Source organism: Delphinapterus leucas, chromosome 19, assembly GCF_059928025.1.
Source record: "Delphinapterus leucas isolate spDelLeu-1000000601 "Yukka" chromosome 19, BTC_Dleu_Yukka2, whole genome shotgun sequence".
NCBI lineage: Eukaryota > Metazoa > Chordata > Mammalia > Artiodactyla > Monodontidae > Delphinapterus > Delphinapterus leucas.
The window spans coordinates 61443525-61458304 of NC_143147.1; the positions used below are offsets into that span (position 1 = coordinate 61443525).

Here is a 14780-nt window from a genome sequence, read left to right on the forward strand (position 1 = left end):
GGGCACTAAAATCAGTTTAACGTTACTTGCTACAAAAACACTAGTCGAGTATGTGTGCAAATGTAACGAGAATAAACATTTTTTCTTTGCCTCTAAAGGAACACACAGCCCCCCACGTACCTGGACCGAGCAGTGGCGATCGGTTCAGCTGGGCGCTGGCCTGGTGTGTCGGGGGCGCCTCGGCCACGTTTGCGTTGGTGCTCGCGGTGGTGGTGCTGGTGCTGGTGGTGGTGCTGACCGAGGCACTGCTCTGGATGCCCGGGTTGTTTCTGTCCCACATGTTTACAGTTTTATTGTTGTAGTTGCTCGGGTCGCCCCAAGCTGAGGTACCATCATCAATTTCCATTTTGCGTCGAATAGATGGCGGGGAAGGTTCCTCCCAGCCCGTGGCCTCACTGCTGTCCTTCTGTTTGACAGGGACCGGCCCCCCAATCCACCCTGTTCCTGTCTGTTTAACGGAAGTGGCTCCTCCCCAGTTACTTGCGCTGCTGTCTTGGGGTTTGCTCGCCCAGTTCTGTTGCGGGCCAGGCTTTAAAGACTCTCCCCAGCTTGTCCCTGGATTCACCTTTGCATTTGTGCCATTGCCCCAGCCACTGGTCCCAGACCTTGGAGCCTCATTCCAACCAGACCCTGATCGATTACTGTCAGCATCCCATCCAGAGCCATTTTTTTTCCCATCCCCCAAGTGTCCAAGGACAGAAGACGAGTCTGCCCAATCTCCCCCTCCTGCACTCCAGGCTGGATTCGATTTGTGTCCATCTCCCCAGTTCTGAGCTCTGGGTTTTTGAGGCTCACCCCAGGTGGGTGACTTGTCCTCCTGATTTACGGTCCCACTCCAAGCGTGGCCACTCTTGGCCGCAGCAGCATTATTAACAGCAGTAGAGCTTATCGTGTCCCCCCAAACCCCGGGGCCATTTGGCGCTTTGCTGCTGCTATCTCCCCAACCTGTGTTTGCTGGCGCAGCAGCAGGTGGTGAGCTGACCCACCCCGATACTGAAGAGGTATTTGTACTGTTCATGATGGACCCATCGTTCTTCCCCCCTGAGTTTGAAGGCTGAGTAGCTGCACAACCCCAGGCCTCTGTCCCATTGTCATTCTTTCTCTCAGACCTTGGGGATTCTTCAAATTCCCAGGCAGTGTTTTGCTTTACTGGAGTCTGTCCCCAACCAGTATTAGACAGAACTCTTGGGTCAAGATCGTTCCTTGGCAATTGGATGTGCCCTTGGTCTAGAATCCCTTTGTCTCGCCTTCGGCCTTCTGTTCCTTCCCTCCCAGCGCTTCCTTCGTTGTGGCTGCCAGAACCGTCGCTGCTTCCTTCACTTGCTGTCGTCCCAGAAGATGCAGCTTTGGCCCAAGAGTTCGTGTGTTCGCTGCCAGGCTGCGTGGCAGGATTCTGGCTGCCGACACTAGGACTCTCCCACCCTGTTGATCCTTTCCCATTGATGTCGCTACTGGAATGCTGGTTTGGGGGCTTTCCCCAGTCCCCGTTCACCCCGTTAGAGGGGCTTCGGCTGGGGTGGCCCCAAGCTCCCGAATGGAGGTTACCGACGCCATGGTTGCCACTGCCCCGCCCCCAGGCGAGGATGCCAGGACCAGCAGGAGGTCCCGAATCCCACGCGTTCCCTCCGTTTCCCTCCTTGTGCACAGCACTGCTGGAGCCATTCTGCTTAGCACTTGACGCCGAGTTCACAGTGTCGCCATTCCCCTGATTGAACCCAGAATTGCTATTTCCTGTGGCAGGGTTACCTGGGGACAGTCCCCACACAGAACTGCTGATTCCTTCACTGCCACCCCCACTGACTTGAGAAACTGATGATCCGTTAGCACCAGGAAGGCCTTGCAGGTGGGGCGGGATGATGGCCCCCATACCAACAGCCATGCCCCAGTTTGGCAGTCCGTTTGTCTGCACTGCATTGATAGGGTTTGGTGAAGAGTTCAGGGGGTTAGTGTTATTTGGTCCATCAGTGTTAAGGTTCTGAGGTTGTACGCTGAAAGACACATTCTGAGAAGTGGACGTTTGTGGTTCTGTGCTCTCTTGCGGCAGCAAGTTTCCCCAAGCACCTAAAGTGCCCGCTGGGTTCCCATTCTGGTTGCCCATGTTTTGACCTATGGCACTGACTGGACTGCAAATACTGGAAGGGTTGCCTGTCGCCACAGTTCCTTCATGTCCAAGTACAGGCCAGGCAGCTGGGTTGGCATTGGGATTAAGGTTAAGATTAATGCCAGCATTGGAGTTGGAAGCACCCCAGCAATTCTGACTTCTCCCATCTCCGATCATGTTGTCCATCTTTCCATCCCCACCACTGAGGGAGCAGTGAGCCAGGCCGGAGCTGGAGCCCGCGGCTACGCCCCACACTCTGGCTGCATTTCCATTACCGTTTGCTCCCCCTGCCCCAAGGGCACTCTGATTACAAGGGCTTTGGACGAGTGCGCCGTTGGTGCCATTATTGCCGTTCGTCTTCTTGGTATGTCCAGTGAAGCTGCCCTGGGCACTCCCTGTAGCCATGCTACTGTTCTCTGAGCCACAGCTGGAGGTACAGTCAGTGTCTGTCGTACATTCTGAGGCAGATTCAGCCTCTGTTCCCGTGATGGAAGGCCACGCCTCCTTATCAGTCCTGTCTATTATCACCTTATCCCAGCTGCCGTTGGCTTCGCTCCTGTAAGTGGGCTGCTGTCCCCAGTGGGAACTTTCATAGTGCTCTGCCAGCCCACTGTGGCCGATTTCTGAAAAAGATGAAACAAGTTCAAAGTCAGATTCTCCTCCCACTTATCGGTGAATCAACTGTTATAACTAGTCTTTGGGGGAAGCTCTTTATTTCGAGTTTTCAATTCTGAATGACAAATACTAAAAAGTGACTTCAAGAAAAAAGTTATTTGTCTTCTAAGTAGCTCCCATTCAAAAAAGAGTTAACGCTTCTAAAATTACTTTAATTCTTACCACTACACCATGCTACTGAGAAGATTCACAATGCACATTAGCACAGGAGCAGCTCTGAAAGCATCTGTAGTAAAGAAAGTGGCTTAACTGGAAGCAGTTTGGAATCGATGCGACTACGCCACACCTGCGAATGCTCAGCTCCTGGGAGACGCTGGCGACACTGAAACGCCCATGGATGCTGAGTGCAGTCTGCAGGTCTTTTCAAGACTTCTAATGAGTCATAGTATTAGAAGTTACACAGCTCCTCTGGTAGAAAAGAACTGTAAATGTCCCGCAGAGTCATATAACAGAACCAGTATTTTGGGGGTGGGGGATGGAGGGAGAGAGGGAGAAGTGGTTTTAGAAAATGATCTCTCATGTTATCAAGGGTACAAGAGTTAGAACGACTTGATTACATTTATACTACTTTATCTGTTATTACCAGTGATTATGGTTTATCCTGGTTTCCTGTGCATTAATAAAAAATATTCTCAGCCCTATATCTGGTATCTTCTCGGATCTCTATGGATTCCTTCTACACTTGCTTTCCACTTCCTTAATTTAGTCTTTTCTTTGGAGATCCCCAGAATAACTTTATACGATATCTTCTATAGTATTTATATCTTTTCACTCTTATGATCCTTTTAAAGAAGCTACTATTTGGTATCTGTTATTTACCTCCTTTAATTTCCTAATTTTTTGAGAATTTCTAACATTGCAATCAAACTTATATTCCAACGAATTTTCCAATAGACTTCATTCGAAGTATGCATCACTCAAGACCTCACACAGTTTAGAAATCGTTGACAGAGTTTCTTTAAATAGTATGATATACAGATAATTGCAATTAAATATTTCTCTCTTTTAGAACATTTTCATTATTATGTTCTCTGCAAATTAACTTCAACAAGAAATATCTTACTCATGGACAGTAAAACTGGGTTCCCCCCGCAATCTCTTTTATAGTTTGATGGAGCTAAAAGAGGAAGTATTCAAAGAATTATCACCATCACTAGAAAGAACATACCAAAACTAACTTCAACCTTAAAAAAAAACCCCAAAACAAATGACTTTTGTTGCCTGATTTAAAACGAATGTAATGAATTTATCAGCTCCACGCTCTAACCAACTGAGCTAACTGGCCGCGACTAAAAGGAATGTAATGAATTTAGAATGATGGTCTAGGTGACTCTAAAGTAGGCAGGTAGGGACTTCCCTGGCAGTCCAGTGGTTAAGGTTCCGTGTTCCCAGTGCCGGGGGCACGGGTTCAATCCCTGGTAGGGGAACTAAGATCACATATGCTGCATAGCGTAGTCAAAAAAAAAAAAAAAAAAAAAAAATCAACTGTGTCGCTTGTAAGAGGTTTTTATTCTTCTTTTAAAAAAATGTTTGGCAGCATTGGGTCTTCGTTGCTGCGCACAGGCTTTCTCTAGTTGCGGCGAGTGTGGGCTTCTCACTGCGGTGGCTTCTCTTGCTGCAGAGCACGGGCTCTAGGCGCGTGGGCTTCAGTAGTTGTGGCGCACGGGCTTAGTTACTCCGAGGCATGTGGGATCTTCCCAGACCAGGGCTCGAACCTGTGTCCCCTGCATTGGTAGGCAGATTCTTAACCACTGCACAACCTGGGAAACCCGAGGCTTTTAGTTCTTAAGAAAATAAAGAAGTAAATATTTTTTAAAAAGTAGGCAGGTAATTCCAGGTGAAAACTACAAAGGGAAAATGAAGATAGGCAACAGAAAACTTTAAGTATCTAAATTACCATAAAACAACGAAGTTCTTTATTGCCAAATATTGATATCAGGGGTTGGCTCTGCTACCCTGGTTTATGACAATTTCCTCTGTTAGTTTTGCCTATACTATAAAAACTAGCTTATGTAATAACCAATTTAAAGAGATCAACGAGGGCTTCCCTGGTGGCCTTCAAAATAAAGAGATCAATGAGCCACTCATCATTTAACACTGAAAATAAGACCAAGTTAAAAAACAGAGATTATCCCTAAATGCTCATCGACAGATGAATGGATAAAGGTGTGGTACATATGTACAATGGAATATTACTCGGCCATAAAAAGGAACGAAATTGGGTCACTTGTAGAGACATGGATGGACCTAGAGACTGTCATATAGAGTGAAGTAAATCAGAAAGAGAAAAACAAATATCATGTATTAATGCATATATGTGGAATCTAGAAAAATGGTACAGATGAACCAGTTTCCAAGGCAGAAATACAGACACAGACGTAGAGAACAAACGTATGGACATCAAGTGGGGAAAGGTGGGATGGGATGCATTGGGAGAGTGGGACTGACATATATACACTAATATGTATAAAACAGATAACTAATGAGAACCTGCTGTATAGCACAGGGAACTCCACTTCGCTGTACAGTAGAAACTAACACAACATTGTAAAACAACTATACCCCAATTAAAAACAAACAAACAAACAAAAACCAAAGATTATCACTTTCTGTCAGCAAACCTACCACAGTTCACTCTCCCTCGGTCTTGCCTCTGCAGGGACAAGGTTTACCCAAAGGCAGGCCACCTACCTCTTGACTAGGAGAGCACTACTGCAACCTACACCCAGGAGTAGCAGGTTACCAGCCTGGCCTAGCAAGGTTTTAAATCCATAATGCTTGCCACATATTAGGCAACCAATAAATGTTTGTTGGACAAACAAAAGAATCAATGTATAGAACCAAATATGAGTTTAGCTAAAGCCACCAATTAGCTGAACAATCTGAAGCCATTTCTCACTCTACAAAGATGGCGACGGACTAACCGCCTAAGCCCTAAGGTTCTCAGCTCTAAAATCTATAGCCTAGAGTTTATATATACTACATTAAGAATCACACACAAAAATACCTAGCAACATAGTTGACACTGTCAATCTCAACTACAATATTGGAGAGAAGTTTTTTTTCTGGTAAAATATACAAAATATAATTTTCCATTTTAACCATTTTTGAGTATATAATTCAGCAGTGTTAAGTACATGCATTTTGTGAAACCATCACCACTATCCCTCATCCCAAGATGAAACACTATACCAGCAATACACCAGGGTTCCAATTTCTCCACATCCTTGCCAACACTTGTTATATTCTGATTTTTGAATAACAGCCAGCCTAATGGGTGTGAAGTGGTATCTCATTGTGGTTTTGGTCTGCTTCTCCTTAATGATTAGTAATGTTGAATATCTTTTCACATGTAAAGCATTTTTATAATCAAACTGATTTATTTCATTTAAAATGAACAATCCAAGAACTACATTGTTTGCATATAAAAAAACCATAAAACCCAATGAGTTTTCAATAAATAATGTAAAACCATTCCAAAATACGCCATCCTCCTACTCAGATGGTTTTGTTTTGGAATTTTCTACAAATATTTATAATCAAAACATAAAACTGTAAATAGTAAATATTATTTAATTTCTGACATTATGAGATGATAAAATGTAGGAGCAATGTTGTTGCTTGTGAGAAAAGTAAATGTAGATCATTACATTTTGAGCTATATAACATCCTACATAACATTTTACAAGATAAAATAATTTATAAACTTCTCGAGAGAGGGTAAGGCAAGTAATGAATTTAATACAGTAACTAGGGAATTCCCCGGCGGTCCAGCGGTCAGGACTCCACACTCTCAATGCCGAGGGCCCGGGTTCAATCCCTGTTTGGGAAACTAGGATCCCACAAGCTGTGCAGTGCAGCCAAAAAAGAAAAAAAAAAAAAATACAGTAACTAAACCTGAAAAGGGGAGATGGAAAACAAGGAGGAGAAAAATTACATGAAAAACACTGAATCAACATGCTGATAAATACCTGAATTCTCTACTTTCACGGATAGTCCTCTGCCCTTAGAGCTTTACAAGAGCAACAAAGGGCCAAGGACCAAAGGCTAACGTTGCAATTAAGGAGATAATCCTGTGAGAAAAAGGATTTTTTTCATTCACATAAATTTTAAAAATATTAGTCATTAGGTTAAAAAAAACACACACATCCATAAAGGTGTATCAAGGGTATGTAGCGTCGCCGTGCAGCCTGGGCTCTTTCTAACAAGTGTGTCTGTCTGCTGAAGGGATGGCCCCCACAGTGATCAAGTTCCACCGCTCAGTCCTTCCCTGGGGTGAAGAGGAAGAGCTCAAGGGCAGCAGAGCCAGCTCAGCACCAACGAGGCAGTGCTGGCAGGAGCCCCAGCACCCGAGCCGACAGAGGGCAGGATGAAGTCTCGCCTGTGCGTTTACACACTGGAGTCTCTAGGACACTTTCACTTACTACGACTGGATTCTCCTATGAGAATCTAGGAGAATTTCTGTCTCCCCCAGACCCATTCCTGCTTCTCTCCAGTCTCTTCTCAGTAATGCACCAAATAGTCTTTCCAAATGCACCTCCAGCAGATCATGAATGCCTACTCACACACTTCAAAAGGTTCTTAACATCAAACCTACAAGGTATCACCTCACACTGGTCAGAATGGCCATCACTGAAAAGTCTACAAATAATAAATGCTGGAGAGAAGAAAACCCTCACACACTGTTGGTGGGAATGTAAATTGGCGCAGCCACTATGGAGAACAGTACGGATGTTCCCTAAAAACAGAGTTACCATGTGATCCAGCAATACCACTCCTGGTACACCCAGACAAAACTATAATTGGAAAAGATACATGCACCCCTATGTTCATGGCAGCACTATTAGAATAGCCAAGACATGGAAGCAACCTAAGTGTCCACTGACAGAGAAAGAAGATATCATATGATATCACTTGTATGTGGAATCTAAAAAAGTTATACAAATGAACTTATTTACAAAACAGAAACAGACTCACAGACATAGAAAACAAACTTAAAGTGACCAAAGGGGACGGGGGGAGGGATAAATTAGGAGTTTGGGATTAACAGATACACACTACTATATATAAAATAGATAAACAACAGGGACCTACTGTAGAGCACAGGGAACTATATTAAACTATAATAGGGAACACTGGAGTAAGGGCAGTTCTGGGAAGGAGAGAAGAAAGGGAGATGACGGACTGAGATCCAGACATATTGAGTCTGGGGCGGTTGCAAGACCTCTGAGCGGATCCGCCCTCAGTCCTGGGAGAAGCAAGTCAGAAGCTCAGACGTTAATGTGCAGTTCATCAGCAGTCTCTCCGTGTGGACTCACGCATCCTTGCAGGTGCTTCATCCAGCTCCTCAAAAGGCCATTAGCACCACTCTTCTCCCCTCTTCACTCCCCTCCATCACCTGCTTCAGTAGCTGGATCAAGTGGGGGCTACATCCAACAAGCACTGGGGAATCTATGTGTTGTCATCCACTCAACAGGACACTTTTCTCAAAGGCGAGAATGTGTCTGCAAGTGGTGCATGCCAGGAGACCAGTGATCCTAACTCAAAGGTGAGCTAAGTGTTCTGGAACTCGGTACACATGGTGGGAAAGGAGACGAGAGAGAGAAGGCTAGAGGAGAGGAGATAAAAGAGGGAAGGAGGTGAAAGCATGAGATGAAATGCCCCCCTGGGAATTCCCTGGCAATCCAGTGGTTAGGACTCGGTGCTTTCACTGCTGTGGCCCTGTGTTTAATCCCTGGTCAGGGAGCTAAGATCACTCAAGCTGTGTGGTGTGGCAAAAAAAAAAAAAGGAAGGAAGAAAAAAAGAAATGTCCCCCAAACACCAAGGGAGTTTTACTGAACGGGTACTTACACCTGTGTTTTGGCACAGAAGGTATAAAGGACAGGGGGTCACTGCTACTAAAGGAACCTAAAGGAGAAGCTCAATTCTCACCAGTGCACGCAACAGCTCAAGTCCATTTTCAGGTGAGGACGTCTGTCCTAAGCTTGCAAAGACGGCCACCCTTATATAAGGAACTATTTGGAGGGGCTTAAAGTGAGGCTAACAAGTTAGTCTGCTATATACACTTATATGTGTTATTACCATGTAAGCCACTAAAAATATTTTTCTACTTAAAATGTTTTTAGTTGTAATGGAAACAGTGGATAAGGAAACAAAATGAAAGAGACAAATATTACGATGCCTTTCATTGTAATTAAACTTCAAGAACACCAAAATGATATACGGATTTTTCCAAGATAATACCACATTTGGGGGTGTTTATAGGGTCAAAATAAACATTAAATACATTAAAAACCGAAAAGTTAAGGCTAAATGGTAAAAATTACTCTATGCCGTGGTTCTACAATTTGATTTCCGGCCTTTGCTCCTTAGTGTTCCCAGTTCTGGTACATTAAAGAAAGCTCTAGCCCCAGGATCTTTCTTTACAGGGTCCTCTCTTCCTACAGTTTGGGGCCCCGTACAGAGCCTGTTCCTGTGTGACTCCAGCCACAGTGTCCTCCGATGACAGTTCCCTGAGACACTCACATTCTGCTGAACAAGCATGTTCAACAGCCCTACCGATGAGCTCACAAATATTGCACAGATGAACAAGACCTAGTCTCCCCTCAAAGAACTTTCTGTGCCGAGACAAGCATGATGCACAAAGGTGCCACTCTTTGCTCTAGTTTTTTATTTTCCTTCTTTCACTTTATCTTGTTTTCTCATTTTTTTCCTTCTCAAAAAGTTTTAAAATGGGAATCAACTGTGTCCTATGTACTTTAATATATATAAAAAAAAAAAATAGTTTGGGGACTTCCCTGGCAGTCCAGTGGTTAAGACTTGGAACTCTCAATGCAGAGGGTGCTGGTTTGATCCCTGCTTGGGGAACTACGATACCACATCCTGCGCATCCTGCGCAGCCAAAAAAAAAAAAAAGTCTGAACACAGAAATGCGTTTCAAAGCTGGAAAGGACGTGAAAACTAGAAAGCAGGAAGTTATGATTTTAACGCAATATTTTTGATTTTCAAATACAGACTTAAGTTGATTTGAAAATACCACTCACCGTCTTCTTAGCGCAGTGGTAAAAACCAGACAACAGAAAACGAAGAGCAGAACCTACTTCCCCAAAACACAAAGGAGTTAAACCTAAAGCCACTTCGGAAAAATTAGGCTTTCCCCACTCCCACCAGCCTTTCCCCACTCAGACTCCTTTAAAGTCTTCTGTGGGTATCTGAGGAGCACAGTTTGACTAGTTCTGTTCTGGGGAGCCCCTAAAGTCTCTCCTCTCTTGCCGCTCATCGTCATCATCACCAACACCACCGTCACATCAACAGCATTAGCACTCCCACCATCACCACCACCACCACATATTCTGACACTAGAATTTATCCCCAAAATGAAAACGTGTTACATTTTTAAGGCTATTACTCTCTTTATGTTTAAAGCACACCATTCTTCTTGGGAGAATTTATGACTTCAAAAATATTTGAATAACATGCCTTTCAGAAACCAAAGTCTCTTGACTGTGCTATCGATTCAAAAACCCATCTTTTAGTTATAGTCTAAAAGACTCTATGAAAGAAATTTGTGAAATGACTGACTTCTGGGAACAGGCATTTCGAAATGAATGAAAGCTCTAAAATAAACCAAGACTGAATTCTCTTGTAGGTTATTCTCAACTCTCCAGGATAAGCCCACAGGAACTGTTAAAGGCTAAAATCCATGCATCTGTTATGCAGCAAGTTCGAGAGAGTTTATACATAAGTCTTCCTATCCCTAAGACATCACATATTTCATAGCACTTTCAAGTTCTACGTATTTCCACACACATTAAATTAACTGAAACTTACAAATTACATCTGTTTTACAGATGGGGAAAGAGAGGCTCAGAGGCCAGATTTGGAAAAGGTGTTATATAACCAATAACCAGTAAGGACTGAAAAGAAATGCCTATCTTCAGGATAAAATTCCAGTGCTCCTTCCATTACAACATTCTATCACCAAATGTTAAATTCACTTTTTTCCTGCTGTTTGAATGGTTTACACGTTCTAAAAATAGGTGTCTCTATAAAAATGTAAGTACCACAAACAGTCTTAGGTGATTAAAAAGGATCACACGATAGCATGGTTTAAAGAAAAAAGCTTTCTTTTTTTAAATTCCGAAATGTTACCATGTAAAGATAAAATTTTCAAGAAAAAGTGTTTAACAAAGAGCTTCCTAAAGCTACAGTAAGCGAGCTTTTAATTAGGTATCAAATTAATCAGATAGGGAAGTGTGGACGAGATTTACTCAGAAGTGCGCGGGATGCTTAATTATTGCTAACACTGACAAACAGTACGTAGTCCATTCTTTCTCACCGCAGTCCTTTTAACCGAAATGACAGAATAATAAATTATAAAGTCATTCCAAATGCCTTCCATAGTTGAAAACACATGAGTGCTTCGCTTACTGATAACACACAGTCCTCGGTTTCAAGGGGCGGGATCAACGAAACCACCGTTTTCAGCTTTGGAGAACCGAAGCCACCTCCCTCTCCACTGCCTTGAGTGTGCGTAAAAATCTTGTGGAGAAAGCGCTCTGAGTCCAGAATTCCGTCACTGGACAGACTCCGAGACATCTCCTCCGTCAACTTCTATCAATGGAAGGCATTACGAAATGCAGAACCAAGTGAAAGGTTTACTGCAAACAATAATGAAAGTGTCCAAAGGAAAACGCTTATTGCCTTGTTTTTCTTCAAAACGGCAGGAAACGAGGCTGCTTCCTCCGCGGTCAGACCCTGTGAGAGGCACTGCCGAGCGGGGCGGCCGCGGGGGCGGCGGCGCGGGGCCCGGAGCAGCTCCGCGCGCAGCGGCGGGGGCGCCATCTTACGCGTCGTCTGCGCGCCCCTCGCGCCCCGCCCGAGGCCCGGGAGAAGCAGCTGCTGTCTGCTCCGTGTCGGCTCTGTTCCTGCGGCTCTGCGGGCACTGGGGGCGAAAGTACCTGCGGAGAGGGGCCGCCCACCCCCTGGAGACGCTACCTTGCGCGCCGAACGCCCGGGCGCCCGCATCTAGGGCAGCGCGGGTTCCCAGCTCCACCCTGTCGCCGCGCGCCCCGGGCCGCCGGCTGTCGTCACCGGGCGGCTCCGTGCTGGCTGCGCCCGGCGACCTGCAGGCGCCCGCGGGGCAGGAGCTGGCGTTGCCCTTCCCTTCCCGGGAGGGAGCCGATCACCCCCTCCAGCGGGAGGGGCGGGGGGAGGCATCCGCGGAGAGGACTTGAAAGCTCTGATTATCTAATTGCAGCTGACACTAAACCGATCTTCCTGCCTCTTAAAATTCGTTCAATTGTCACAACCATTTTCACTACAGGACCCAGTTACAGCAGCACCAGAGCCACTTTTCCTCTGTTTTTTGAAAGTCTGCCAAAAGAGCAAGGGCGCGTTGCCCATTGGCTGCATGCAAATAAACCGCTGCTCCTTCCTACTCCTTTGTGTTCCGTTCCTTCCTCTTTCCCGCTTTTCCTGAACACACACTAAACGTTCGGCATACCAACACTAGCTATAATTTTCTAAATGAGCCCCATATGTAAATTGGCACGTGTCCAACTTCTTTCCTGCTTCTATCTACAAAAGATCTAAGTAGCAAACACTACCGCGTATTAATCAAAGCCTCAGTTTATGAATGCACAAAGTAGCCACCAAAACAATACATTGTTCTGCCTTAAGCGCAGCGAGAAAGAGTTTTTTCTCTTTTAAAAAAGATAAAAGCTCTCAAGTGTTTCAAGCTGGAGTTATACTGCAGGTTGGCAAAAACATAGTCTGAATAGAAAATAACATTTTTCTGGAAGCTTAATAGGGTGAATCACTACACATATACGACTATATACACTTATCAGTTAACATTTTTGCCAGTTGGCTAAGTGACAAGGTCACACAGGGGTCGTGGGTCTGGAAAACGAATCGGACCTGTCTCTTGACCACACTGCCACACTGCCTCCATGCCCGGGGACGCCCACCTAGGTCCCTGTGCTGATTCCACTAGGACATGGGATGGCGTCCCAGCAATGCTTTGCATTGACAAAATCAAGCGAGCTCTTTGGAAGCGGGTTTGAGTTGGAGATTCCAGGGAAAGGACCTTAGAAGTCTCATTTTAGGTGAGAAATGGAAGTACTGGCTGTGGCATAACCAGTGCCAGCTGCCAGGACTTCCCCTTCAGTTCAGTTCCTTTCACTTTGCTCAACTAGTCACACAGAGGAGGTTTGGACACTGTCCTTTTAGGATACAATACAGGTTACACAGTATACAGTGCGTGTGAGGCTGCATGTTGCGGACGAATGGAGTATCCTACAGCTTCAAGAGGAGCTTGAGGACAGAAATACGCAAGGGGCTTCACGGAGGGTGGGTGACTGTGATTTGCAGACAGAAAGGGGCAGGGCGATCAGGTGTGTGCATGTGCTGGGAAAGGCAACACTGAGTGTGGCCTATTTGTGAAGCCATACGGAAACACTCCCAATCAGAACGGAAAGCAGGACCCGGGGACAGAAGGAAACATGCTGGCTGGACAAGGCTGGGAAGGGCACTGAGCCAGGCAGAGAGACGGAGACTGCATTAGGAACTAGGAAACCAGGACAGGTTTCCGAAGGGACCTCTGAAGCTGTGATACCAGAGACTGCTGGTGAAGAGATGAAATTGGTGTAAAACAAAGACTTTTGCTTGGGAGCCAAAAAAATCAATCATTTCTTATTTTATTAATATAAATTGATTCCATTTCTCAAGATGTTTTTATGTATAAAATGATGATTTAGTCTTCAATGTATATATTTTAAAAAGTACAAACAACTAGGAATAACTTTCTGGAGAAGGATATTATAATTACAGAGCCAGATACTTTCTTAAAGAATATTACTTTCATATAAAATTTTACTGAATCAATTTCTTGATTACTTTCTCCTTATCTAAGAAGATACCAGTAACATCTTGCACCTCTCGCATTTGGTGAGAACACTGATGCAAGACTGCCAACTAATCTTATAACAATGAGATAAGCCCAGAAAAAAGCAGGGCTGTTACACTTCTTTTTCAGTTTTTCTATATAAGCGTCTTAAATCAACACCCCAAGCTATACAGGTCTGACTATACAATCTTTGTCTCTGTTAAGATTGGTCGGAGAACCATATTTCAGTGTGGAAAGTAACCATATGTTTGACTATAAACTGGTTGCAGTCAAGCAGATGGGATTATATTCAGTGAATATATTTGATCATTTCTTTTCTTCCTAGCTTTTTGCTGAAAATCACTGACCTACATCGCCTCTACCAGGAATTTAGCAGATGAAAGTAAAGACTATTTGAAGAGACATGGCAAAGCTGTCTAAAAATATTTGTTCCAAATAAAACCACAAAGTCATGGTTTTGAGAAATTCTGCTATAAATACTTCTATGTCATGCTGGAATTATTCCCCATATAAAAAGGCAGCACATGAAGGAAAACAAATATTAATATGAATTGTGACATGTTTCTTTTAAATTCTGATGTAACACAAGAAGCCTCCTTGACTCTCTAATTACAGACCTGAATTTCACTACCATCAGCAAATACGCTTTCGATGCCAGAACCATTGCCAATTGTTAGTTAAATTACTTGAAACGTAAAGATTTAAGAAAATCAGAGATTCACGGCAGTCAAACACATGTACTTTGCTCTTCCAAAAATTTCCCTAAAACTCCAGTAAAGAAATTTTTAAAAGTGTAAATCCATGAGGTCAAGAAGATGGGAATAGGAGAGAGAGGAGATGAGAGATGCTGACATTCTGGAAGCTGGAAAGCAAATGAGCAAGTGGCGAGCTCTCCTGGGAGCCCAGAGAAAGTTATCGTTGACCTGCAGGCAAGGACACAACAAGCAGCAGGCGGCGTAGAGCCCCAGACACCGCAGGGGCCGAGCACGGGGAGACAGCAGGCAGGGTTGCCTCAGGATGCTTGAATAAGTTACTTAGAAACACCGCTCCCCATAAAATGCTATTACCTCCCTGCGCAGAAAGTGTGTGTGCAG

General features: G+C 44.5%; 1 protein-coding gene across 12 annotated transcripts in view; it reads right to left on the reverse strand.

Moving 5' to 3' along the window:
* The window catches only part of TNRC6C (trinucleotide repeat containing adaptor 6C), a 129639-nt gene that overhangs the window by 43302 nt on the left and 71557 nt on the right, over positions 1-14780 (reverse strand). For all 12 annotated transcript variants that reach the window (XM_089901609.1, XM_089901607.1, XM_089901608.1 and 9 more), the window contains exon 5: positions 121-2724. In XM_089901609.1, coding sequence (XP_089757735.1) covers positions 121-2724 — 2604 coding nt within the window. The remainder of the gene's footprint in view (positions 1-120; positions 2725-14780) is intronic.